The sequence below is a fragment of the Cetorhinus maximus genome, chromosome 5, assembly GCF_964194155.1.
Source record: "Cetorhinus maximus chromosome 5, sCetMax3.hap1.1, whole genome shotgun sequence".
In the NCBI taxonomy this organism is placed as follows: Eukaryota; Metazoa; Chordata; class Chondrichthyes; order Lamniformes; family Cetorhinidae; genus Cetorhinus; species Cetorhinus maximus.
The window spans coordinates 30,961,137-30,988,041 of record NC_135883.1 but is presented as its reverse complement, the minus strand read 5'-3'; the positions used below and the strand labels follow the sequence as shown (position 1 = coordinate 30,988,041).

The 26,905-nt window shown below is 43.7% G+C and overlaps 1 protein-coding gene across 2 annotated transcripts; it reads right to left on the bottom strand.

Annotated features, from left to right (window-relative positions):
* Positions 1–209: 209 nt before the first annotated feature.
* Positions 210–26,611, bottom strand: LOC144680288 (uncharacterized). 2 transcript variants are annotated; one of them, XR_013576523.1, is made up of 4 exons: positions 26,446–26,611; positions 25,019–25,369; positions 24,252–24,399; positions 210–864 (listed from the first exon to the last, which is right to left on the bottom strand). XR_013576523.1 is itself a non-coding variant. In XM_078541278.1 (4 exons), exons 2-4 carry the CDS (start codon positions 25,251–25,253, stop codon positions 11,070–11,072), a joined length of 465 nt encoding a protein of 154 aa, XP_078397404.1. In that variant the 5' UTR covers positions 25,254–25,369; positions 26,446–26,611; the 3' UTR covers positions 10,950–11,069. The 2 variants fall into 2 exon arrangements, 1 of the variants encoding a protein (XP_078397404.1); XM_078541278.1 differs by lacking the exon at positions 210–864 and adding an exon at positions 10,950–11,151.
* Positions 26,612–26,905: the final 294 nt, after the last annotated feature.

Genomic DNA, 26,905 nt, shown 5'->3' with positions numbered 1-26,905 from the left:
ATGTAGCAGGAGAGAAGGACAGAAGGGTCAGGTACAGGGCATCCCTCCTCCTCTGGACTTCCTCCACCAGGAGCCCCAATGTCACATCTGAGAACTTGTGCTCCTTCTCCCTCGGTCTCTGAGCCCACTTGCAAAATGCCACAGTGTGCCAACCAGAGAACATCACACCTTCAGTGGAAGTGAAAGTTTCCAATGATGGAGGTGTGTTATCCAGGCAGAGTCAAAGTAATGAATTGAAGGAGGGCCAATTTCAATGGGGTGACCTAGCCAGATAACTTGGAATCAAAGATTGACAGGCAAAATTGTAATGGAACAATGGACTTCCTTTAAGGAGAAGATGGTTAGGGCATATGGGTATCAGAGTATTTTCTGAATGATGAGATGTTAGGAACTGTAGAGGAGCAGAGGGACTTAGGGAACAAAGTACAAAAATCACTAAAAGATATTGGACAGCTATAAAACATTAAGAAGGCTAATGGAATGTTGGCTTTATCTTAAGAGGGTTGGGATACAAAAGGGTGAAAGTTATGTTATGATTGCACGGGGTCTCTTGAGAGCCCATTCAGCATACCATGTCCAGTTCTATCATTCCTTAGGAAGGATATATTGGCCTTGGAGAGGGTGCAGTTTAGTTTCACCAGAACGATACGAGGGCTAAATTATGAGAACTGAGCTTGCATTCCTTTATAGAATAAGGGGTGATCTAATTGAAATGTTATGATTAAAGGAGCTGATAGGGAAGATAGAGAGAAAGTTTTCCTCTGGTGGGGAGGTCTGGAACAAGAGGGCATAACTTAAAATTAGAGGTAGGCAGTTCATGGGTGTTTCCAGGGTGCACTTCTTCACACAGGGAGTAGTGGAAATCTGGAACAAAGATTGATAGATTTTTGTTAGGCAAGGGTATCTAGCGTTACAGACCAAGGCATGTAGATGGTGCTAAGATATAGATTAGCTATAATCTAATTGAATGGTAGAACTGGTTCAAGTGGCTGAATAGGCTCCAGTTCTTATGAGTTGCATAGAGGACAATTTGCTGTCAACTAACATATTGACTAACTTTCTTACTCTTTAGGCTAGATGATGCAAGTTCACACATTAATTAAATTGCTATTTGGCTGATGAACTCATTGTTTAAAACTAGCTATTAAAAATTCAATGAAATGTAATATACAAACTGTGATGTGAATTATTGGTTAGGTTTTCTGGTTTCTTATATTTAAAGAGGCCCTGATTGGTCTCCTGGAGGAGCCTTTCCACGAGAGTCACCAATCTCTCCATGGAGGAAGCATAGCACTCGGCCATGAGGCTCATTGAATCGTTGATACTCCGTGTGGACTCCTCCAGCACGGGCACCATGCCACGCATAGCCTCATGTATCTCTTCCAGATCCTCCCACACACCCTGCTGGACTTCCAGCACCTGCTGCCTCAGGGATGACTCCAGAGGCACATCATCAGACACCGACTGAGCATGTTCCTGGTCCTCAGCAGTCCTCCGACTGCCGGCGCCCTGGGCACTCTCTGTCTCTGCCCACACCTCCAGCAAGTGTGAAGTGCCCTCACCGCTGTGCCCTGGGACACTAGCCGAAGATCTAATTCCCACCGAGGTGCTAGTATCTGTGCTGGTGCCTGCCTGGCTGAGATGGCGTGATGGTGGTGAGTCGATATGTTCTGGGCCCTCAGGTGTGAGAGCTGGCCCCTCTGCCTCCTCCTCCCGGCCCTGCTCCGGTGATGCTGAAAAGAAGAACATGGACATTTGATTAGTTACAGTGTAGACAATGTCAATTTGCATGCCTGTCCCCCGGATCATTATGCGCTCATCCTCCCATAATCAATGGTCACCCCATGTTGTTAACTTCAATCACTGAGCATTTGGCAATGCCATGGCTGCTGGGACACACATGGTGACCTCAGTGCTTGGCAAACATACCTCCCCGTGGCACCCCAGCCTCAACCCCATCGCTGGACCTGGTGGCATGGCGCCTCTCCAGATCCATGTCCTGCTGCTCAAAAGGAGTTAAGTGTGCAGTCTTCTCCTGAAAAGGAGAGAAGATCATTGATTAGTCCAGCCTGTGCCTGGATTCCCATCACATCCCTGCCAACCCAGCCAGAGTGGGACATTGCAGGACTCCAGTTCTTCATCACCCCGCAGATGCTGCACACTCATGCAAACAAGCCAGGGCTGACCCCTCACCCCTTGTCTAAATGCTTCCTCCTTCACATTTTGCACCACAAGGTGTTACTTTGCTAAGCAAGGAGGCACAAGCACGTGGAACGCAAAGGCCAGCAGATGGATTGGTGCCTCACCAACTGGAAGCTCCCCTCCCAACATGTTAGCACCCTGACTTTGACACGTTTCCCAGTTCCAGTACTCTGCCTGGGTGCAGATCCTTGAGTTTCCCCCCGATTCTATAATCTGGTGTCAGTGTCACACATGCTGCGGGTGCAGAACCCATCTCAGCACTACCCTCTCAGGGTGAACTAGGCATAGGCAATATTTGCTGGCACACCCAGTGAGGGAAACATGCCATGAAGGATTCACTGCCGTTACTGCACTCAGAGCTGTTGGGGTTTGGCGGGGGTGCTTTGGAGGGAAAGGCACTATATGACCTCAGCCAACATGGTACTCACCCTTCCCAAGTGCAGGAGGTTGTTGAATCTTTTGCGACACTGGACCCATGTGCGTCGCACCACATCATGGGAGCTCACACTCTCAGTCACCTCCTCCCACGTACATTTGGTCAGGTGGCGAGGGCCTCCGCCTCACATCCCTCGGAATCAGGACCTCCCACCGCGCTGCCACCTCCTCCAGGAGGGCAGCTAGGTGCTCATCCGAAAACCGAGGGGCACACTGCCCCGCTGCCCTACCCTCCGGCCTGGCCTGCCCCGCTGCCCTACCCTCCGGCCTAGCCTGCACTGCTGGCCTACCCTCCGGACTCGCCTGCTTACCAGAAGGCTTCTGATGAGCCCTTCTACCAGCCATTGTGAGCAGCCTTGCAAAGGGACTTCATTTAAACAGGCCGCCGGGTCGCCATTGGACCCGGTGGTCAGTGCACTCCCGCCACCGCTCGTCCACTCCCACTATCCTTGGGAGTCGAGAAATACGCTGGGCGGGCCTTAATTGTCCCGCCCGCGTAAAATGGCGGTGCAGACCCCGATCGCGGGCGACAATTGGGTCTGCGCCCACCCGCGCCCACTCCCGCTCAGCCCGCCCGACATGGGGAAAATTCTCCCCCAAGTTTCTGAAAAATGTAAAAGGTGCTGCTGGTAATGTAGAGGAACAATAAAAAAACCTGGATGACTGGCGACAACTAGACTAAATGGACCTGATCGTAGGATAGAAAAACGCACTCTCTATTCCATATGAACATACAAATTACAAACAGGAGTAGGCCGCTCGGCCCTTCGAGCCTGCTCCACTATTCAATAAGATCATGGCTGATCTGAATGTAATCTCAACCCCACATTCCTGCCTACCCCGATAACCTTTCATCTCATTGTTAATCAAGAGTCTATCTAGCTCTGCCTTAAAAATATTCAAAGACTCTACTTCCACTGCTTTTTGAGGAAGAGAGTTCCAAAGACTCACAACCCCCTGAGAGAAAAAATTTCTCCTCTGTCTTAAATGAGCGACCCCTTACCCCTTATTTTTAAACAGTGACCCCCTAGTTCTCGATTCTCCCACAAGAGGAAACATCCTCTCCGCATCCACCCTGTCAAGACCCCTCAGGATCTTAAAGGTTTCAATCAAGTCGCCTCTTACTCTTCTAAACTCCAGTGGATACAAGCCTTTTCTCAAAAGACAACCCGCCCCATTCCAGGTATTGTTCTGATAAACCTTCTCTGAACTGCTTCTAACACATTTACATCTTTCTTTAAATAAGGAGACCAATATTTTGTACACAGTACTCCAGATGTGGTCTCACCAATGCCCTGTACAACTGAAGCATAACCTCTCTACTTTTGTAATCAATTCCCTTCACAATAAATGATTACATTCTATTAGCTTTCCTAATTACCTGCTGTAACTGCGCACCAACCTTCTGTGATTCATTGGTATTGCCTCCATTCATCAAAGAATCAAAAACCTGAATGAAATCACCATACACTTTCTCCATCCTCATGCAGCAGGCGTTCTACAGCCCATAGACCAGGATCTTATTCAATGCTTCAAATCCTGGTACAGAAAGTTCCTATGAGAGGGCTGATGGGGTGCACGGACAGCAGTAATCAAAATACAGGTTGACATTCTGTAAGCCATGCATTTCTCACGCAAAGCATGGGAGCGGGGGTCGGAACTAATGCGTTATCAACTTCATTCAACATGCTGGACGGTCGCAAAAAAATGATGACCAAAAGAAGTTTGATAGAAAAGAATGTGACAGGCTGAGAATTTTAGAAACAAAAGTGCAGGAAATAGAATTTGGTAAAAAAAAAAGCCCCAGCACAGGCCAGTATGAGCGATCAGGATGTTATTGAATCAGTGACAGTGAGTAGGGGAGTGGATGGGGAAATTTCTGGTGACCAGAACGTGAAACAAACAAAACCATTTATCCCTTCACTGGATCAATTCAGATGGCAATTGCAACTATGCAAAACTTAATAGTCATACCCTGAAAGAGAAGATCTTTTTTGAACTGGTTAACTGTGTGAATTGAGAAAAGCACGAATAATGTGAAGCACTAATTACTGTATAGCAAGGGCTGCCCTGCGGTTGAAGGTAGCGCACAAGCACGTGCGGGGTGGGGGAGGGGTTTGGCGAGGGAAGCGACTACGGATTAGGGACACCTTGCATAAAGTGACTATTCCTCTGCAGCTGACACAGTTCAGGCGCAGCCACATTGATATGATTGGAGTCAGGCCTCTAGCTTATCTGCCCACTCAAGCAACGCAGAGGCATCAAAGTGCCACCAAGTGCTCCAGAGTTTTTCACCCCTTGGGCACAGACTGCAAACTAATGAGCGTTTCAGTGGACTGCAGAACAATTGGACAACTGGGTACATTGTACAGTCTCCTTGCTAAAGCTGGCCATGGAGCAGTCACTGGTGGAGGTGCTCACAGCCCCTTTGCAATGTCATCATCCCAGTTTGGACCAGTCTCCCCCATGGTTCAAGCTAACAGTGCAGCCTTGCAATGTGGGTTAGGAGGAGGGAGGGAATGGCGTAGTGGTATTGTCGCTGGACAAGTAATCTGAGTGACACGAGCACTGCTCATCAGAACAAGGAGCCATAGGCAGGGAGACATTCTTGGGAGTTTATTGGCAATAGTGAACAGTATGTACAAGTGATTAACACCCATGCCCAGGCTGCGCAACTACATCTTCTTAACCTTTCTAACCCTGTCTTGGTGCTCCTTGGCCATCCACAGCAGAGGTGGAGGCAGCCTGCAGACTGAGACGCCCTGTCTGTGATGACCTTAGTGGGCATCCTCTGGGGGGCCGAGACCTAGAGGGCCCCGGCCTGCTTTTGGTGTTCTGCTGTGTGGCAATGGCACCCTCCTCGGCCTGTGGAGCTGGAGCTGCTGAGGTCACTGGAAGAGGGGATTTGGATGGGCCAGGCACTCCCACAGTCACCTGGATGGATGGCTGTGGGGGGTACGCCTGCTGATCCTCCTCCCTATGTGTTCCCAAGGGCCCCTGGCTGACTGCGTGAGTGGAAGGAGTAGCTGAAGTGAGATCGAGCTGCTCCGCACTCCTCTCGCGTACACACTGTTGGAGGTCAACTATGGCATCAGTAATGGAGTTGAGCCCACAAAGCAGTGCAGGAGCAAAGTCCTGAACCAAAGTCTCCATGGTGACCACCATCCTATCAGTGTTGACCTCGGTGCGTTGGCATGCTGGTGCTTTCACCTCAACCTGAAGGCAGATGGACTCCTCCATTGTGCCTTGCAATCTGAGGAGTACAGCAGACATCCCTTCTTGATGTTCCTGAGCTTGCCTTTGCAGCTCCAGCAACTGTGACATGACCGAGTCCAAAGGCTCGCCATCTGACTCGGACTCAGCAAATTTCTGTCCTCCGACTGCCGGACACCTGTGAAGTCCCTGCCACCGCCTGCTGTGGATCAGACAATGCGATGTGCTCACCAGATTGTGATCCCAAGGCTACCGTAAAGCTAGGTACCACCGAGGTGTGTGTCTCTGTGCTGGTGGAGGGTGTGGGTGAGCGCTGTGATGGGACTTCAGGGAGGGTGCCTCCAGATTTCTCTTCAGAGGTTTCATCGGGGCTTGATTGGAGGCCATTGGGTCATGGACTCCATTGGCTGTTTGGCAGATGTGCCTGTGAAAGCAAGGCGAGATAATTAGTGCATGGCAGGGGCCTGTGAAAAAGGACACCACTCACAGCATGGTTGTCTAATGGACGTTGCACTGTTGAATCCTCATTTGGTTGAGCAGTGCCGACCTCATCATCAGCACAGGAACAGTCCAGGTCCTCGACAACCGACTGGATGGCTCTGTTTTCAAAGTCCGTGAGAACCTTGATTTCAGGCATTCCTCCACCAGTCTGTGATCTCTCCCTCTTGTTGTGTGCCAGCTTGTTCTGCATGGATAGAAATGGAGAAAGTATAAACAGGGCACGTGCCAGGCCAGATGATAAGTATGCCTGGCATGTGTGGGTGCTGAGTGGTCCCTAGGATGGGATGAGGACAATGAAGGTGTGTGTGAGAGAGTGAATGGTGATGTCTCTTGAACCGGGAGTGAGTGAGCCCCTGTGGATGTGAGATGGGTTTGTGAGTGTGTGAGTTGAGAGTCATGAGAAGAGTGACTTACCCTGATGGAACATGGGATCATTCGTCCTTTTGCAGCACTGGGTGGCAGTACTCTTTTGAAGAGCATTGGTGCTGACCACTACTGCCATTGCCTCCCAAGCCAGATTAGTGAGGTTGCTCCCATCCTGCGGCCAGAGTGGGTGTAGAGGACTTCATGGCGGGCCTCCACTGCATCTAAAAGGCGCTCGAAGGACGGGTCATTGATCCTGGAGGCTGCAGTCTTTGTGCCTCTTGGGGCCATGTCTTCTTTGCAGCAGTTGTGGGCTGGAAGTACTGAGAGGTGTTCTCGCGGCTGGACTTTAAATATGGCACCCGGCGTGCTGAAGCGGCAAGGTGAAGGCGTGGTGGGCGAATGAGAGATTGCCCGCCTTGGAAACAGCATGTTTCCCAGGGATGCATAATTAATGCGGCGGGTTTGGGGCGATACAGCGTGAAAAGCCACCATTGCGGCCGTGCGCTTAGTGCAAATCTGGGACGATTCCACCCAAAGTTACATTCAATTCAATTTGTCCAATTTTTTTGGTGGTAGAAGTTGCCAATCCATACTGTAGCGGACACCCTGATTTAATTAGCTTTTCAGCCCCGGGCGGTTCTTCATACTGAATTTTGCCTGTATTAATTTGCTGAAACAATGTAATTATGAGACATATGGAAGGGCTTAATTATGCAGTAGTCCAACAGGATATCCACTATTCAGTGCATAGTCACACAGAGGATAACAAATAAATTAGAAAATTACATTTCAGAAATTGTGGGAGCAGGTAGAGTGGATTTAAGATTGTCAAACTACGGAAGTAAAACACCAGAGATTTAAATCCCAAATATCATATAAGCAAGTATATGTAGGTCAGGTGTAATCTCATGCAAATGCACTCCATCTGCTCTATCCCATTCACTCTGATCTCAGAAAAGCACTTGCTAATGCACCAGCATAAATCCTTGGCCTTTAACTGACATTGCCAATTCAACAGCAGTTTGGACCAAATTAAAGGATGTCCACCAACAACTGAGTTTCAACTAAGTTAATTCTACAGCGAGCTGAGATAGAAGACTTAGACATATAAAATCTAAAATGTTGACCATAATGATGTGCCAAATCACTTGACTATCATGCATGTCCTGTTCTTATCTAGGATTGTTCAACCATTTGAATTCACTTATTGGCCTGTAATATGAAAATATTCTAGTTCACATGTTTCCTTTCATTTTTTGATAATTATGTATTATTCTGAGAATTTTGTGGGTGAATCTAATTGTTAATCTATCAGAAAAGGGGGATCCAGATAGTCAAATCTACTTATTGTAAGCTCAGATCAAGATGATTAAATTTGGTTTCTTAGCAAGATCTCATCCTTAATAAGATTTGAGCTTCCCTAAAGACTTAGAAACTTACTCTAAAGACTAAAGCCTTTTGCAAAGGTGAGCATGACGTTTTTTATTATATAAAAAAAAGAAATGTTTCTAATACAGCTTAATGAAAGATCAATAATAGTACAGGTCAACAATGCCAGGGTGTGTGAAAAAGATGAATAAGGAAGCTGCAATAAAGTCTGTAATAACATAATTTGCAGTAAAAGATGTTGCAGTAACAAGATCTGTAATCGCTCAATGAAATAACAGGATCACAATGTTCCAGATTCGTCCCCCTCCAGGGCTTGAGCACAAAAATCAAGGCTGACATTCTGGTACAGTACTGAAAGAGCACTGCACTATTGGAGGTGCCATCTTTCAGACCAGTTCTGGTCGCCTAACTACAGGAAGGATATCAGTAAGATTGAGAGAGTGCAGAGAAGATTTACTAGGATGTCGCCGGGTCTTAAGGAGTTGAGTTACAGGGAAAGATTAAACAGGTTAGGACTTTATTCCTTGGAGCGTAGAAGAATGAGGGGAGATATGATAGAAGTTTACAAAATTATGAGGGGTATAGACAGAGTAAATGCGAGTAGGCTCTTTCCGCTTAGATTAGGAGAAATAAACACGAGAGGACATGGCTTTAGGGTGAAAGGGGAAAGGTTTAGGGGGAACATCAGGGGGAACTTCTTCACTCAGAGAGTGGTGAAAGTGTGGAACAAGCTACCATCTGACATGGTAAATGTGGGCTCACTCTTAAGTTTTAAGAATAAATTAGATAGATACATGGATGGCAGAGGTATGGAGGGTTATGGACTAGGTGCAGGTCAATGGGATTAGCGGAATAATATTTCGGCACAGTAGGGCCGAATGGCCTGTTTTCTGTGCTGTAGTGTTCTATGGTTCTGTGAGACATTAAACCGAGGCCTCATCTACCTGCTCAGATGAATGTAAAAGATCCCATGGCATTATTTTGGAGAACAGCAAGAGAGTTATTCCCAGTATACTAACCAATATTTATCCCTCAATCAATGCCACAAAACAGAATATCTGGTCTTTATCACATTGTTGTTTGTGGCTGTGTGCTGAGTGCAAATTGGCTGCCACATTTCCTACATTACAACAATCACTATGCTTCAAAAAGTACTTAATTGGCTGTCAAGTGCTTTGAAATGTCTGGTAGTCTTTCAGGATTTCACTGTATTATTTTAAAATATATCAGGTAGTGCGTTTAAATTTGATTATGATGGCAATAATTTCCTTATCTTCCAAGATTGAGCCACCAGAGTTACATCAGGAGATTGGGAGGTCCCTGCATAAATTCCACCTATCTAAAATAAATTCTGTGAGTTGTAGATAATCTTTGTGATGTGCCAGAAATGGCAAAAAAAATCTCTAGGACATCACTGATCAGACCTTCTCTTCTTTTGATGAAACCAATTAAACTAAATTAGGAAAAAGGATACTGATATAATGGTAACTCTTTTGTAATTGAAATATTATGGAGGGAACAATAACTATCCAAGAATGATTATACGGCAGTAATCATATTTATCAATTCAGCTAATCCAATCTGTTAGAACGAGATTATAGTTTGAATGGGTTTTATAATCTACTCTCTGATTTTATCAAAATTGGATTATTATTTTTAACCCCAAACTGGCTCGGTGTAAATGGTAGTGAAATACAACCTGTTCATTGATGTGTGATTGCATCCACACTGAATTAACAATTTTATTGTAACATATAATCCAACTGGTCAATCATCAACAGTTGATTAATGGGAAATAGTTCACTTGGCATATAAAACTTATGTAGAATCTGCATATTGCAACATTCAACCCAAAATCTTAGCATCTTCGTACCTGGTGGCTATTTAGCTGAACTACTTCATGCTGTTAACCCCAATGCAAAGCGATGATCAGTTTTAAACAGTTAGGCACTAAGTTTCAGTGGTAATGCATTAATTTTTGTCCATTGATGACATTGTATATCTATTTTACTGTCTGAAGAATGAGATGCACAGGAGATGGAATTTTAGTAAATGTATCTGCACTGAACATGACAAAATTATCAGAATGTTCTGTTACATTGAGAGCTTGAAGGTAGCTAGAAATGAATACGTAAAGCACTGACTGGTGGTTTAACTGTTTTAAGTTCTGTTCTAAAGTAGATATAAAAAGCCCATGTGCCACTCTTTAGAGCTGCTATTAGCTGGTTCTTCTCGAGTGTTCCTTAAGATTCTTCTTCGATCCTATTTGATCAAATTGCATACATAGTGTGATTGTCAGAGGTGCTATTAGAATCTAGCCCTCAATTACTTTCTCTGAAAGGTAACTGTTAAAATGTAGAAAGCATCTCAATGTAGAAATATATTATCTGTATAAATTTATGGTCATATCAGGAAATTTAGGAGTGCTGAAATGAATTGAACAGAAACAATATAAGCATAAGCATGTATGAACATTAAATGAAAATGAACTAGCAATAAACAATTTAATGCTTAAAGCAGTGATGCAAGGTGCTTAATTTGTACAAAGATATATTTTCCTATCATGAGCGTAGTTACACTGTAAATTGTAAATAACATCTCCCCAACCTAGAGTGGCAACAAAAATAATTTGCACTGATAAAAATATCCATATTTTGTATTAAATGTTATCTGTGTCTTATTTAGAAAGATACGCACAATTTGTAAATATTAGGCTGCAAACAGTAATAAAATTGAATCATTTTGGCCTTGCTATTACCGAGTTCAGTTACTCAATCAGCTCCCCTGTAATCTTCAACCACATGAAACATATCTAAACACCAGGAAGAAGCAAGAAAAATAGAGAGGGTGCCCATTTGTTTATATTGATGCAGCAACAAGTTAAATGTAAGGAAACAGTACAAGACAGTCTGTGCAATGCATGTAAAGATCAGACACTAGCTAGGCAAGTTGCACTGGTAGCTTCACTTTCGCCTGAATACCGCCGATTTTACTTTTCGGTGAGAGCAACCACTGGATTGAACTGTGTCCGGCTGTCCTGGTGCCCTGTTTCAGGAGGAAAAATAGAGAGCATCTATTTCAGCAAATTGGTTCTCAGTAATTTCCTTCAGGTTACACAGGGAAAGTTTAGTTGCTTGCTTCCAGATTTTGTTTTGTATAAAGATGATGGTTAGGTACTAAAGTCTCATCAGCTCCTGAAGTGGGCCAGGTTCTCTGCCTCAGTTTCCTTCCAATAGAGGTGATAAAGAAACTACTGAAATATTTAATTTGATTATTGCTGACACTCAGCAAATTAACATTTGAAAAATACATTCCACAAATGTAAAGTTAACGAAGGGATATCTGTTCCACCTGTAATTATTATTTAAAATAAGAATCTCTGATAATTAACAAGGGACATAGAAACCGGTATAGGCCATTGATCCCTTCGAGCCTACTCCGACATTCAATAAGATCATGACCAATCTGGTTGTGGTCTCAACTTCTCTTTCCAGTCTGCCCCCCCATAACTCTTGACTCCCTTGACTATCAAAAATATACCTAACTTAACCTTGAACAAATTCCATGACCCAGACTCCACTGCTTTCTGGGGAAGAAAATTCCACAGACCAAAAACCCTCTGAGAGAAAAAAATTCTTCTCATCTCTGTCCTTAAAGGGAGGCCTCTTATTCTTAAACCATGTCCCCGAGTTCTAATTTTCCTCCATAAGAGGAAACGTCCTCCCAGTATCCACCCTATCAAATCTCCTCAGGATCTTATGAGGAGGATTTTCCCCATGTCGGGCGGGCCGGTCGGGAGCGGGCGTGGGCGGGCACGGAGCCAATTGCCACCTGCCATTTTATGTGGGTGGGCCAAGTAAGGCACGACCCGTGCAGGTGGGGGAAAAAGGGACAGTCGGAGCCTGCGCTCTTTCACGCATGTGCGCGAAAGAGCTCAGAAATCTTCCTGAGGCACGGAGCTGCCTCAGGGAGGTTAAGTACATATTGAAATTTTTGAATAAAGAAACATAAAAATTATTTACACATATCCCCTCTTGTGACAGTGTCACATGAGCTGGGACATGTTTATGAATTGGGCAAAAATTATTTTTTTATTTAATAAAACCTTCAGGAAACCTCATCCCACCTGTGGGTGAGGTTTCCTGAAAAACGTGAAGGCCGCTTGGGCTCTTTGCCTGCCCGCCAACCTTAAGGCTGGATTATCTGAATTTTTTTTATTGTCCTTAACAGGCCTTTGACAGTTCGGCGGGCACGCTGCCGCCTCTAACATGCTCCCGCCGAACGAAAGATCTAAATGACGCGTGGTGACGTCAGGACGCACGCCCGATGTCACCACGCGTCCTTTTACCCGTCAGCGTGTCGGGCACACCCCCGCACGCCAATTTCAAAATTCTGGCCTATATGTTTCACTAAAATCACATCTCATTCTTCTAAACTCCAATGGAGATAGGGCCAGTCTATTCAGCCTTTCTTCGTAAAATAAGCCCTTCATCCAAGGAATAAGTCGAGTAAACCTTCTCTGAACTGCTTCTGAAGCAATAATATCATCTTTCAAATATGGAGACCAAAATTGTACACAGTACTCCAGATGGGGTGGTCTCACCAAGGCCATGTACAGCTATAGTAAAACTTCCCTACTTTTATATTCCATTCCCCTCACAATAAGCATCAATATTCCATTTGCCTTCCGAATCACTTATTGTACCTGCATACTAACTTTCCGATTCATGTATTAGGACATCCGCAGAGTTCTACAATCTCTCTTCATTTAAATATTTTTCTATTCGTCCTCACAAAGAGAACAAGTTCACATTTTCCTACATTATATTCCGTCAACCAAACTTTTGCCCACTCACTTATCTATATCTCTTTATAGACTCTTTTCCTCCTCTTGATAACTGTGAAGTTGGCAAATTTAGCTACCATATATGCGGTCCCTTCATCCAGGTCATTGATATTGAGTGTAAATAGTTGAGGCCCCAGCACTGATCCCTGTGGCACTCCGTCGATTACAGCTTGACAACCTGAAAATGACCCATTTTTCCCTACTCTCTGCCTGTTACCTAACCAATCCTATATCCATGCTAATATGCTACCCCCTACACCATGAGATTTTATTTTGTGTAATAACTTTTGACGTGGCACCTCATCAAATGTGTTTTGGAAAGCCAAGTACACCGTATCTACAGATTCCCCTTTATCCACCTTGTTTGTTACTAATAAATCAGGAGATAATGAGGGCATGTAAAAAAGGCAGTACATTAATCATGGGTGACTTTAATCTTCATGTAGATTGGGAAAATCAAATTGGCAGAGGTAGCCACGAGCAAGAATTCATAGAGTGTATTTGGGGCAGTTTCCTAGAACAATATGTTGTGGATCCAACCAGGGATCAGGCTAGTTTGGGTCTGGTAATTGTAATGAGGCAGGTTTAATAAATGATCTCAGAGTAAAAGGTAGCCTAGGAAACAGTGACCATAATATGGTAAAATTTAGCATTCATTTTGAGAGTGAGAAACTTGGGTCGGAACCAACTGTGCTAAACTTAAATAAGGGTAATTACAAAGGAATGAGGACAGAGTTGGCTGGAATGGACTGGGAAAGGAGTTTAGCAGAAAAGATGGTTGATGAACGATGGCAAACATTTAAGAAAATAGTTCATGACTCACAACAAAGATAAACCCCAGTGAGGAAGAGGATTCTAGGAAGGTGATTAAACCAACCATGGTTAACCAAGGAAGTTAAGGATTGTATCAAACTGAAAGAAAAAACATACAATGTGGTAAAGATCAGTGGTAAGCCAGAGGATTGGGAAAGTTTTAAAAACCAACAAAAGATGACCAAAAAAAAAAGAGGGAGAAAATAAACTTTGAAGGTAAACTAGCAAGTAATATAAAAACAGACAGTAAGAGCTTCTTTAAATATATAAAAAGGAAGAGAGGCCAAAGTGAACATAGGCCCCTTAGAGAACGAGGCTGGGGAAATAATAATGGGGAACCAGGAAATGGCAGAGGAGTTGAATAAATACTTTGCATCAATCTTCACGGTAGAACACACTAATAGCATTCCAAAAATACTAAATAATCAAGGGGGTAAAAGGGGGAAGGGAAATAAATACAATAACTATCACTAGAGGAAAAGTACTAGGGAAACTAATGGGGCTAAAGGCCGATAAGTCCCCTCCACCTGATGGGCTGCATCTTAGGATATTAAGGGAAGTAGCTACAGAGATAGTGGATGCACTGGCAGTAATCTTCCAAGAATCCTTAGTTTCTGGATAAGTCCCAGAAGATTGGAAAACTGCCAAAGTAACACCCTTATTCAAAAAGGGAGGGAGACAACAACAGGTAATATAGAACAGTTAGCTTAACATCTGTCAATGGGAAAATGTTACAGTCTATTACAAAGGATGTACTTTATTACAATCCTTTGAAGAGGTAACAAGCAGGATAGATAAAGGGGAACCAGTATATGTAATATATTTGGATTTCTAAAAGGCTTTTGATAAGGTTTAACACATGAGGCTACTTAGCTCATGGTGTTGGGGGTAGTATATTAGCATGGTTAGAGGATTGGCTAACTAATAGAAGACAGAGTTGGGATAAAGGGCATTTTCAGGATGGCAACCTGTAACTAGTGGAGTGCCACAGGGATCAGTGCAGGGGCCACAATTATTTACAATATATATTAATGACTTGGATGAGGTAAGTGAATGTATTATCGCCAAGTTTGCGGATGACACAAAAATAGGTGGGAAAGCAATTGGTGAGGATGACACAAACACTCTACAGAGGGATATAGACAGGTTAAGTGAGTGAGCAAAAACTTGGCAGATGGAATATAATGTGGGAAAATGTGAGGTTATGCACTTTGGCAGGAAGAATAGAGGAGCTGAATATTATTTAAATTGAGAAAGACTACAGAAAGTTGCAGCACGGGGATTTGGGGGTCCTCGTGCATGAATCACAAAAAGCTAGCATACAGCTTGTGCAGGTAATAGGGAAGGCAAATGGAATGTTTGCCTTTATTTCTAAGGGAATGGAGTATAAAAATAGGGAAGTCTTGCTAAAACTATACAAGGCACTAACTAGAATCCTGTGAACAGTTTTGGTCCCCTTATCTAAAGAAAGATATACTGGCATTGGAGGCAGCTCAGAGAAGGTTCACGAGGTTGATCCCAGGTAAGGAGGGATTTTCTTATGAGGAGAGGTTGAGTAGGTTGGGTCTGTACTCGTAGGAATTTAGAAGAATGAGAGGTGACCTTATTGAAACATAAGATTCTTAGAGGGCTTGACAGGGTAGATGCTGAGAGGTTGTTTCCCATTGTGGGAGAGTCTAGGACCAGAGGGCATTATCTCAGAGTAAGGGGTCGCACATTTAAGACAGAGATGAGGGGGATTTCTTCTTTCAGGGGGTAGTGAATCTGTGGAATTCTTTACCGCTGAGGGCTGTAGAGGCTGGGTCGTTAAGTATATTCAAGGCTGAGATAGACAGATTTTTAATCAGTAAGGGAGTCAAGAGTTATGGAGAAAAGGCAGGAAAGTGGAATTGAGGATTATCAGATCAGCCATGATCTCATTAAATGGTGGAGCAGACTCATTGGGCCGAATGGCCTATTTCTGCTCTTACGCTTTATGGTCTTACCACTAATCTTTACAGATTTGTACAGTGTTTCTTTCAATTTGTTACTATCCTTCATTTCCTTCTTCAGCCACAGATGATGCATTCTTCTTAAAGAGTCTTTCTTTCTCACTGGGATAAATCTTTTCTGAGAGTTCTTAAATGTCTCTTTAAAAGTCTACCACTGCATCTCTACTGTCTTCCCTTTTAACCTAATTTCCCAGCTCACTTTAGCCAACTCTGCCCTCATACCCATATAATTACCTTTATTTAGGTTTAAAACACTAGTCTTGGACCCACACTTCTCACCTTCAAACTGACCATAAAATTCTACCATGCTATGATCACCGTTGGCTAGAGGCTCCTCCCCTATGAGGTATTGATTAATCCTGTCTCATTGCACATTAGCAAGTCTAGAATAGCCTGCTCCCTGGTTCGTGCTAGAAAATACTGCTCTAAGAAATTGTCCCAAATACACAGGACAGCATTAGTACTGTAGTGAGAGATGACCTTAGCTTGAAAGAGCAAGATCAAGAGTCAGTTTGAGTAGAAAGAAGAAATAGGAAAGGCAAGAGGTCACTTGTGGGAGTAGTTTATAGCCCCCTTATACTGTAGGACAGAGTATACAGGAAGAAATAAATGGTATGTGTAAGAAAGGTACTGCAATAATCACGGGTGACTTTAATCTACATGTAGATTGGATTAATCAGATTGGCAAAGGGAGATTGGGAAATGAATTCATAATGAATGTCCTTGATTGCCATTATTTGAGATTGTTTGGAGACCAGTACAGGGTATTGCTTGGGGTTTGTATTAACAACACTCATCATTTCAGGTCAGATAAAGGGATGAGTTGTGATTGTCACTGTTTCAGTCCCAATTTATATAGAAATCACTGGCTACAGGCAATGTGGTAATCTGCAAAGCTTCTGCCACATGCTAATTGCTGGCATTGTTAAATCCCAGGATTCTGAAACTAGTTTGTTTACATCTGTTCTTTAAGTTCACAAATATCCATATTAATCAAAGTGGGGAACAATTCTTGCAGCAATGGTTTAGCTGCCGATGTGTTGCATACTTTGCAAGTATTATTCAGTATTCACTGAATGAATGTCTAAATTAGGTCTGGATGCAGGTGTGTAAATGCACAAATATGGTTATTAAGGTTGGTGATCTGCAGGCATACATATCCACAACGGAATATGATGTAATGACAATAACGGAGTGCTGGCTCACAAAAGTGGAGGATTTGATGCTTGCTATTTCTGCCTACAAGGTATTCAGGAAAGGTTATAGAAGGGAAAAAGAAGTTCGCAGTTTTAATTAAGGAAAATATTCCAGCACCAGGCACAATGTTCTTGAGGGATCAAAGACAGAATCTATTTAATTGGAATTAAGAAACAATAGAGCTATTAGGCTACTTGGTGGATACTTTCAGCCATCAAGCAGTGGAAAGGAGATGGAGGATCAGATTTGCAAGGAAATTATTAAGGTTCAAGAGCTATTGAGTGGGGATATTGGGAGACTTTAACTACTCCAACATTGAATGAGACATTGATTGTGTTAAGGGCAGGGAGGGGGAAGAATTTCTGAAGTGTGTTCAGGAGAATTTTCTTCATCAGTATGTTTACAGTCAATGGGGAAGGAGGCAGTGCTGGATCTAGTCCTAGGAAATGAAGTGGATTGAGTGGAGAATGCCACAATGGGGAACACCTGAAGGATATAGTGTTCACAGTAACCTAAGGTTTAGATTGGCTATGGAGAAGAGCAATGAGCAATCTCAAATACAAATACTTAACTGGAGGAGGGCTAACCTCGAGGAATTGAGGAGGGACTTGGCTTTGGTAACTTGTAGTCAAAGACTGGCGGGCAGAAATACAATGGAGCAATGGATGATCTTTAAAGATGATATAGTTTGGATAGAGTCTAGGTACATTCCCACAAGGGGAAGTGATGAAAGCCAGAACTCTCCAGACTGCAGAAGAGTTAGAAAGTAGGGAGCAGCAGAAGAAAAAAAAGAGGTAGATGACAGGTGTCATGCAAGGGAGAATGAGGTTTATATAAAAAGTACAGAGGAGAAGTTAATAAGAAAATAATAGGGTAAGGAGTACAACAATAGATTGGCTAACATTAAAGGGAATCAAAAGGTTTTCTGTAGGAATTCAAACAGGAAAAGGGTTGTCAGGAAAGCAGTAAGGCCAATTAGTGACCAGAATGACAATCTATCAGTTGAGGCAAAAGGTATGGCTGAAGCACTGAATGACTGTTTACTAAGTAAGAGGAATTTCCTAAAGTTATGGGAAATGAAGAACTTGTCTGGATGAGATAAAAGTAAACAGGAGGAACTAGAAAAGCCAGTAGTGCTCAAAGTGGATAAGCCAGCAGCTCAGGATAGGATGCATCCTAGGTTGCTGAAGGGTAAGGGTAGAAACTGTAGAGGTGCTTGTCCCAATCTTCCAATCTCCTTGGATACAGGGGTGGAGACAGGACTAGGAAGACTGTAAATGTTACGCCTTTGATCAAAAAAAGGAATTAGGATAAGCTTGGAAATTACAGGTCAGCCAGTTTAATGTTGGCATTAGGGAAGTTTTTAAAAATTATAATCTGGGAGACGGTTCACATCCACTTTGACAAGCTTGGACAAATAGAGAGGCAGCATGGATTTTTTTTCAGGGCAAATCATGTTTGACTATCATCGTCACGTTATAACAAACATGAGTATTTTGATGAGGTAACAGAGAGGGTAGATGAGGGAAGTGCAGTTGACATTGTCAAATGCCTTTGAAAATCCATGTCCAAAGTACTACATATTTGTTTGTTAGCAACATTGGCTAAGAGGTAGAAAAGAGATTTGTGGTGAATGCAGGTATACAGATGTTCAGTTCCTAGTGTTGTATGGTTGTTTGGTGTCTCAGAAAGAGGTCTGGAGGCTTATGTAGTTGAACATGAACTGTTTGTTAACACAACTATATACATATTTCCAAGGTATAGCACCATCATTTGGAGGAGTGGTGGGCTCAGTTGCTTTGGGCAGACCTTGTTGATTCAGGGTTGAACTTATAGCATTCTGCGTTTCTGGCACTTGGCTGTGTCCATTTGATTCACTTAAATGTACAGTAGGAGGATCGTCTCGAGGGATGAGGAGGAGACTCCTCCTGTTCCACCTGATCATGCTTTCTGGGGTATGTATCAAGCATATAGTCTCTCAAGACAATGACATCTCCTCTTTCAAGGTCCTGGATCCAAACCTTGTCATCTTTGTGTTACTGGGGCAGGTTTCTAGTACGGTACCTCCTATTGTAGGCGAAAACCTGTCTCTGTCTGTAAGGCTGTTCTTGGTCCCGAACCTTCCAGTAATCCTTGACTGCCAACCCAGGGATTAAATTTCTTTGACAGCATTAGGAGTTGAGTGCAAAGTTTTCTGCCATTCAGGAGCTCTGATGGGGCCAATCCACATTGCAACAGGGTGGATCTATATGCTAAAAGCGCTGTAGGCAAGTCTTAGGACGGAATCATCCCATAATTGCACTAAGTGGACATTTTACCCGCCTCCCGCAATGGCGGGTTTTCGCTCCATATCATTCCCTTCCCAACTCATAAATCGTGTAGTCATGGGAAACACACCGTCTTGCTGGTGGGTGGCCTCCGATTTGCCTGTTATGCTGTTACCTCGTCGCTTCCTTACTCTGGGTGCCATATTTATACTACAGTTGCACATACAGTTCTCAATACTTGCAGCCCAGGACTGCTCCAGTGAAGACATGGCCTCAAAAGCCACAACGAGTGCAACCCCCTCCCCACCGATTCAGTGACGCATCGCTGGAACATCTTTTGGATGCCATGGAGACCTGCAGCAATGTCCTCCACCCCAGCTCTAGCCACAGAAGGCTCATCAGTCTCACCACCCCGGCTTGGGAGGCAGTGGCAGAGGTGGCCAGTGTCAATGCTGCACACAAGAGGTCGGCCATCCAGTACAGAAAACGGATGAATGATCTCATCTGTGCCGCCAGGGTAAGTCAACCATCACATCAATCTCAACTCACACACTCACAAGCCCAAAACACATTCACTGACATCTCACTCACTGCCAGCTCAAGGGACATCACCACTCACTCTCTCAAACACACCCTCACATCTCCATCTGGCCTCATCTCCTCTGGGAGATGCCTCCTCATTCTGCCCATGGCTCTACTCAGTGCACACACACGCAAGCCTGGCATCCTTCTCATTTGGCCTGGCATGAACCTTGTTCACGCTCTCTCCATCTGTCTTTATCCAGGACAAGATAACGCACATTAAAAGGGAGAGGTCCCAGACTGGGGGTGGAGTTCCAGACATCAAGGTCCTCACTCAGTCCAAGAATCATGCTTTGGATCTGGCCGGAGAGGACGTGGACCATTTCTGCAGCGATGGTGACAGTGACAACCATCCACGTGAGAATCCTACACAACATCATCCCTCTGTCAACGCTACTGTTGTGTGTGTAACGCAGCTAATAATCTCTAATAATCTGGAAAAGTATTGATTGTGGAGTACAATAATGTCTCCCATATTCATTTGTTTTTGTATTGGAGTTTGGCTTGCAATCTACCTTTAACTGAGTGCGTAATGCTGCCTGCTCTATACAGCTGTGTTGTGGGTGGCATCAGGCGTTGCTTCAGCAGCCATGGTTGCTTGTCTGAGAGGACCATTACACTGGCTGCTGTGCCTAATTTGAAGTTGGTGAGGTGACCGTTTACCGATATGTCAGCAACAGTAGAATCCAGGATACTTGATCTCACCCAAGAAACACAGTTGGGTTTCTTCTTGGTGTGGTACCTCAATCTTGTGAACTGTTTTGGGCTCCTCCGCACGTCTTGAGGTCCTAGACTTACACAGCTTTCCAAAGTGTCCCAGACAGTTGCAGTTGAAGCACTGCGCAGCAATTGCTGGACATTGTTCTGGCCTGTGAGGTCTTTTGACTCCACAATGCTGACATGGTCTCCTGCCATCTTGTGGTCTGTTTGGGTATTGCTTTCCTTGGCCTGGAGTCTCCCTGCCCTTTTGCTGTTCTATGAGCAAGATACTTGGGGTTGCTCTACACCATGATTTAACCTTGCCATGTAAAATGGACTGGTGTTGTTGGCGAATTTCAGACTGCCTGACTAACTTGGATAGCTTTTTCAAGGGTCAGATCTTCTTTTGCCTGTAGTACATCCGAAAGGGCATCATCAGCCACTCCGACTACTTTTCGGTCTCATATGAGCTCTGACTTATGGTCACCGTAGTCACAGCTCTCACCCAATCTGTATAACTCATTTATGAAAGACTCAGTGGGTTCTCCAGGCTGCTGGACTTGCTTGTTGAATTTTGCTCATTCTAAAATGTTATTACTTCTTAAATTAAAATAGGTAATGAAGGACTTCAGAACATCTTGAAACTCATCTGAAGATTCATTTATTCCTTGATTTGCAATAATGTCATCGGCTATTGAACCTAATGAGTACAAGTAGTTTGGTCTCTGTCTTCTTATCTATTCCAGAAGCTATCATATATCCTAAAAAAAAACTTTTTCACCAAAGCCCCTAATTCTGCCTCTGGTCTGGCCATTGTATCAGCCCAAATTGACCTGGTAGAGTTGATTTATTATCCATGACTGTTTTTCAGCACAGTGGAGTACAGCTTTTAATGGTGTGTCCATTTTTCTAATCTCTTCTTCCCAAGCTTGTCAGGTTTTGACGAGCTACCACTGTGATCGCGGGCCAGATTTCAAAGGGATCGATTTTTTGCAGCAAATCTTTAAATTGAAGTCAGGAGCCCTGTAGAACATTTTTCGGGTATTTTAGACATAGAGTTGTACAGCACAGAAACAGGCCCTTCAGCCCATCGTGTCTATGCCAGCCATCAAGCACCTATCTATCCTAATCCCATTTTCCAGCACTAGGCACGTAGCCCTGTATGCTACGGTGTTTCAAGTGTTCATCCAAATACTTCTTAAATGTTGTGAGGGTTCCTGCCTCTACACCCCCTCAGGCAGTGTATTCCAACCACCCTCTGGGTGAAAAAGGTTTTCCTAAAATCCCCTCTAAACCTCCAGCCTTACCTTAAATCTATGCTCCCTGGTTATTGACACCTCCGCTAAGGGGAAAAGTTTCTTCCTATCTACGCCTCTCATAATTTTGTAAAACCTCTATCAGGTCCCCCCTCAGCCTTCTCTGCCCTAAGGAAAACAACCTTAGCCTATCCAGTCTCTCTTCATAGCTGAAACACTCCAGCCCAGGCTACATCCTGGTGAATCACCCCTACACCCTCTCCAGTGCAATCACATCCTTCCTATAATGTGGCGACCAGAACTGCACACACTACTCCAGCTGTGGCCGAACTAGCATTTCATACAGCTCCAGCATAACCTCCCTGCTGTTATATTCTCTGCCTTGGCTAATAAAGGTGTGATGGACTGGAGTCCAGCCCTGGGTGTACCCCATCTAGTGCCCATTGGCTGTCGGGAGTCGGGATAGGCTCCGACTCGACGCGACCCTGAATTGGATGAAGCGGTTCTGGAAAAGTAAAGTGAAAGATTTCCTACACGGCAACAGTGACTCTGCTTCAAAAGTACTTCATTGGCTGTAAACTGCTTAGGGACGTCCGGTCCCTAAATACAAATCTTTCAGTTTTTACCTTGAAGGTTTCCTTTATCAAGATGGCGACCGCCTTCATCGAATTCCAGTCCGCCCCGACTGAGGAAAAGGTGATTCCCCGCTCTGGATGAGGTCCTAAAACTTTTTATATTTTTTTTCGATGGAGCCCGGCCACCACGCGGTATGACGGTAACCCTGGACCCGGGCTGGCTGTGGTGATTAAAGAAATGGATTGTTCCGCCCGATCACTACCCTGAATACTGTTAAAGGCTAGTTCAGCCGCTGTACTGAAGTTCGCTTTTTTATTGCTCACCCTTTGAATCTGCCTAGTTCCTTTGGCTCTGCAGTCAATGGGGACTCACAATCGACCTCCATGTGTTCGACTGGAGATCTTTAGCTGCACAGTGGATTTTTCTTCCGACCTTCCAGCCTCGAAGTCTGCAGCGGAGCTTCTTTTAAGGTGATCTCCAGCTGTGTCTTCGGTCCAGGCACACTTCAGTCAGGTCAGGATGCTGTTCCTTTCGGTTTTCAGTCTCCTGGGTCCTTCACCAGCTTCTCTGGGGTTCTGGGTTCACTCATTAACGTTGTTTGGTCTCTGACTAAGAGGTCTGGAGGCTTGTGTGGTTGAACATAAACTGTTGAACACAACTATATACATATCTCCAAGGTATAGCCCTATCTAGGTGCCATCTTCACACCGAGTTCTTTCAGACTCTCTTTCATGTAACTGTCTACATCACAATGTGATTTGGCACTGTTCTCCAGTCGCACATTAACCCTTGCTATGCAGAACACCCTTATACTACACCTAGGATCACTACTGTTTTTGATATACATTAATGACTTGAACAGGCACAGTTTTGAAATGTGCAGATGACACAAACCTTGGAAGCGCAGTAAAGATCAAGAAGGAACAGGCAGGTTGCATGGCAAATGAAATTCAATGCAGTAAGATATAAGGTAATACATTTGGGTGGGATGAATGAGCACAGACAAAACTACAACAGCTTGCATTTATATCATGTTTAACAGAGACCTGATGGTGTTTGCACACAAACCCTTGAAGGTGGGAGGACAGGTTAACTGGGCAATTACTCAAGCATATGAGAGCCTGGACTTTATAAGTAGAAACATCGAGCACAAAAGTCAGGAAGTTAGGATGAACCTATATGAAAGTAGTTCAGCCCCAGCTGGAGTATTGTGGCCAATTATGAGCATCACACTTTAGAAAAGACATGAAGACTTCAGTGAAAATACAGAAGAGATTTATTAGAATGGTCTAAGGGATGAGGGATTGCAATTACATGGATAGACTGGAGGAGCTGGGGTTGTTCTCCTTAGAGCAAAGAAGGCCAAGGGGAAATTTGATAGAGGTGTTTAGAATCATGAAGAGTTTAAGTAGAGTCAATAAAAAGAATTGTTTCCAATGGCTGAAAGGTCATTAACCGAAGATCACAGATTTAAGGTGACTGGCAAAAGAACTGGAACATGAGGAAAAACATTTTACATGAATGACTAGGATTTGGAATTCACTGCCTGATAGGGTGATGGATACAGAGTTATCAGTAGCTTTCTAAAGAGAATTGGATAAGTACAAAGAGAAAAAATTGTAGGGCTATGGGAAAAGAGCACCAAGTGGGACTAATAGGTGTGCTCTTTAAAAGGGCCAGATAGACTCCTTCTGTGCTGTACTATTATATGATACATTAGTAAAAACTATTAAGAACATGACAACTACTTAAACTTTACCAAATTTGGGGACTTCTGATTCTGTGTCCAATGTAAGCTGGACAATTGAACATTTGCAGCATGGCTACACAAAACATTTCAGAAATGTCAATATAGCATAAGTGTGTAGTGTTGAGAATGCGCAAATAGTAAAGTGAAGTGCTGACTCACTGAACTTACCGAGAGGTATTGATAGGTGTGGAATGGAGTGATCCCTGGGAAGTTGACGGGTCTGGGTCATTTGCTCCAAATTGAAAGACTGTATTGTTGGTCGGACAACCAAAATTACAATTTGGAACCAAGTTACCAGAAAAACGGAAACCAGCTTCTGCAAAGAGATTAAGAACAAATATTGCCATTTTTCAAGCTATATTCAATAAAATGCTATTATACAAAACATTCCTATTAGTCTATTTATAGAGTCAATTCATATTATTCAACACATTATTCATATATGTATATCATATGTATATATGAATATTGTAAACTGATTCAACAATGCATTTGAACATTTAACGAACAGAAAAGTTATATGTGTCTACAGTTAATGATGCTGTCATGATGAAAATAAGAACTTGTGCCTTTCACAATTCCAGGATGTACTTTACAGCCAATCAAGTACTTTTGAAGTCACTGTTATAATATAGAATACGTAGCAGACAATTTGTATACAGCAAGCTCCCACAACCCCAATAATGTGATAATGACCAGATAATCTGTTTTAGGTGTTGTTAATCATCTGTAATCCTACTGTGGTTAAGGAATTACATTTTGTTAAATTTAAGTCTCTAACCTTGAATATTCTTTCAAGTGTTCTGTTTTCTTTTAATTTTATGCCAAAATTGAGAAAGCAGATTTAAAGAAGCCCCCAGAAAATATTTACACAAAAGTCTTTAGAAAAGCTAATTGACACAAAAACTTCCAAACCTGCTCAGCGCAGTGCATACCAGTAGATTGAAATGATGAAGGATTGCTGGTGATGCCAGCGTTAGCCACTCCAGTGTTAAAAGGGGTACTCATCAAAGTTGAGCCTGTCTGTCCAAAGGCAGAACAGAAGGCAACAGAGGAACCAAACATTCCAGCACTAACATGGTTGTTGCCTGTTTCATTAGAGCATCCAAAGAGGAAAGGTGGGACCTGAAATGATGTGCTGGCAACTGCTGATGCAGGGATACTAATCATGGATAATACTGTAGAGCTGTTTGTCCTGCAGATGGGAGGCGGGCCAAAAACACGCGGGAAAGATATGGAGATCGATGAATCTTGGATGCTGCAGGGCCTTCTTGCTACAGGTTTATCTGCACATAAATAGGAAAGTTCATATTTATTTCAATAAACTGATAAATTACTCATGGACAGAAAATACCTATTTTCAGAGTCTAGATTCAGCTTATCAAGAATTACAAAATAAGGGAGGGTGATGACGTGGTAAATTTAGATTCTAATTGCTTCACAACGTTGCCTCAGTTCCAATCTGATCAGTCAATTATCACGCTACTTATTTTCTCATTTAGTAGCTTGTGCCCAAAAATTATCATTTTTATTTTAGTCAGAGATATTGATTTGATTCTCATCTGCTCCACATCTTTCTTTAAAAAGGTGTCTAATTCTTTTTTGATCTGCTTAACCAATGCAAAGGTAGATGCACAACAGGTTAACAGGTTTGTTCTTTAGAAAGGCCCAGATTTTGGCTCCCGGGTCACGTGCGCAGAGACGGGAGGATTCCCGGCTCCGCAAACCCAACCTTTAAAAAATGGTCGCCGGCCTGTCAGGCTGGGCAGAAGGCCTGCCCTGTACTCCAGCACTGTGTTGAGTTCAAAAAATAATCATTTTAATAAAGAAAGAATTTAAAAAAACAGCCCTCCAGCCCTCACTCCCCCCACACCCCTTGCCCTCCCCCCCCCCCACCCCACTCCACACATTCCCCACTTAGGTCACCTCATGCCCTCCACCCACCCTACATGGCCCTCATACCCCCTATGCCAACCCTGTGCTCCTCTACCAAGTTCAGACCTCCTCTTACCTGGTCTGATCGGTACGCTCTGGGTTTCACACTTCCCGGCCTATCAAAATACCAATTCAGTGGAGGCAGCTGGTGATTTAAATGGACAGCTTGCCTCTGTAAACTGCATATGCGCCAACCCTGGCCCAATGTCACTCGCGCACCCACAAAATGGAACATGCCTTGTTTGGGGCAGGACTTAGAATTTCTGGCTATTTCTGGAAATTTTGCCATGACAGCTGCTCTCCGTCGTCACAAAAATCTGAGCCAAAGAGCCTCAGCGACTTGAACACTTAAATTAATGGGTGGAAATCATTGACAAGCACTCTCATTGCATAAAGCTGCACCGGAGCTTGAACAGTAAAATTCTACCTTTATTTTAATCTGCAATATGTAACACACACTTCCAATCTGTCTTAATTCAATGTGTAGCATGTAGAAATTTTTAGGGGAGAATTTCCTCCCTGTTGGGGTGGGGCTGAGCGGGAGTGAGGGCGGGCGGGAACGCAGCCGACCGTCACCCACAATCGGCTGCGCACCACCATTTTACGTGGACCCGCCCAGTGTGACACGCACCGGGAAGTGCCGAGTGCTCCCTGTGCGGGCGGGGTGGGGAAGAGGCTGAGTCGGGACCTGCGCTCTTCCGCGCAAGCGGCAAAAGAGCGCAGGAATCTCCCTGAGACACGGAGCTGCCTCAGGTAGTTTAATTTCATCATGAAAAATTTAAATAAAGAGAAAAAAAAATTTTCAGACATGTTCCCTCATGTGACGGTGTCACATGAGCTGGGACATGTCAATGAATTTTAATTTAAAAGTTTATTTGATTTATAAA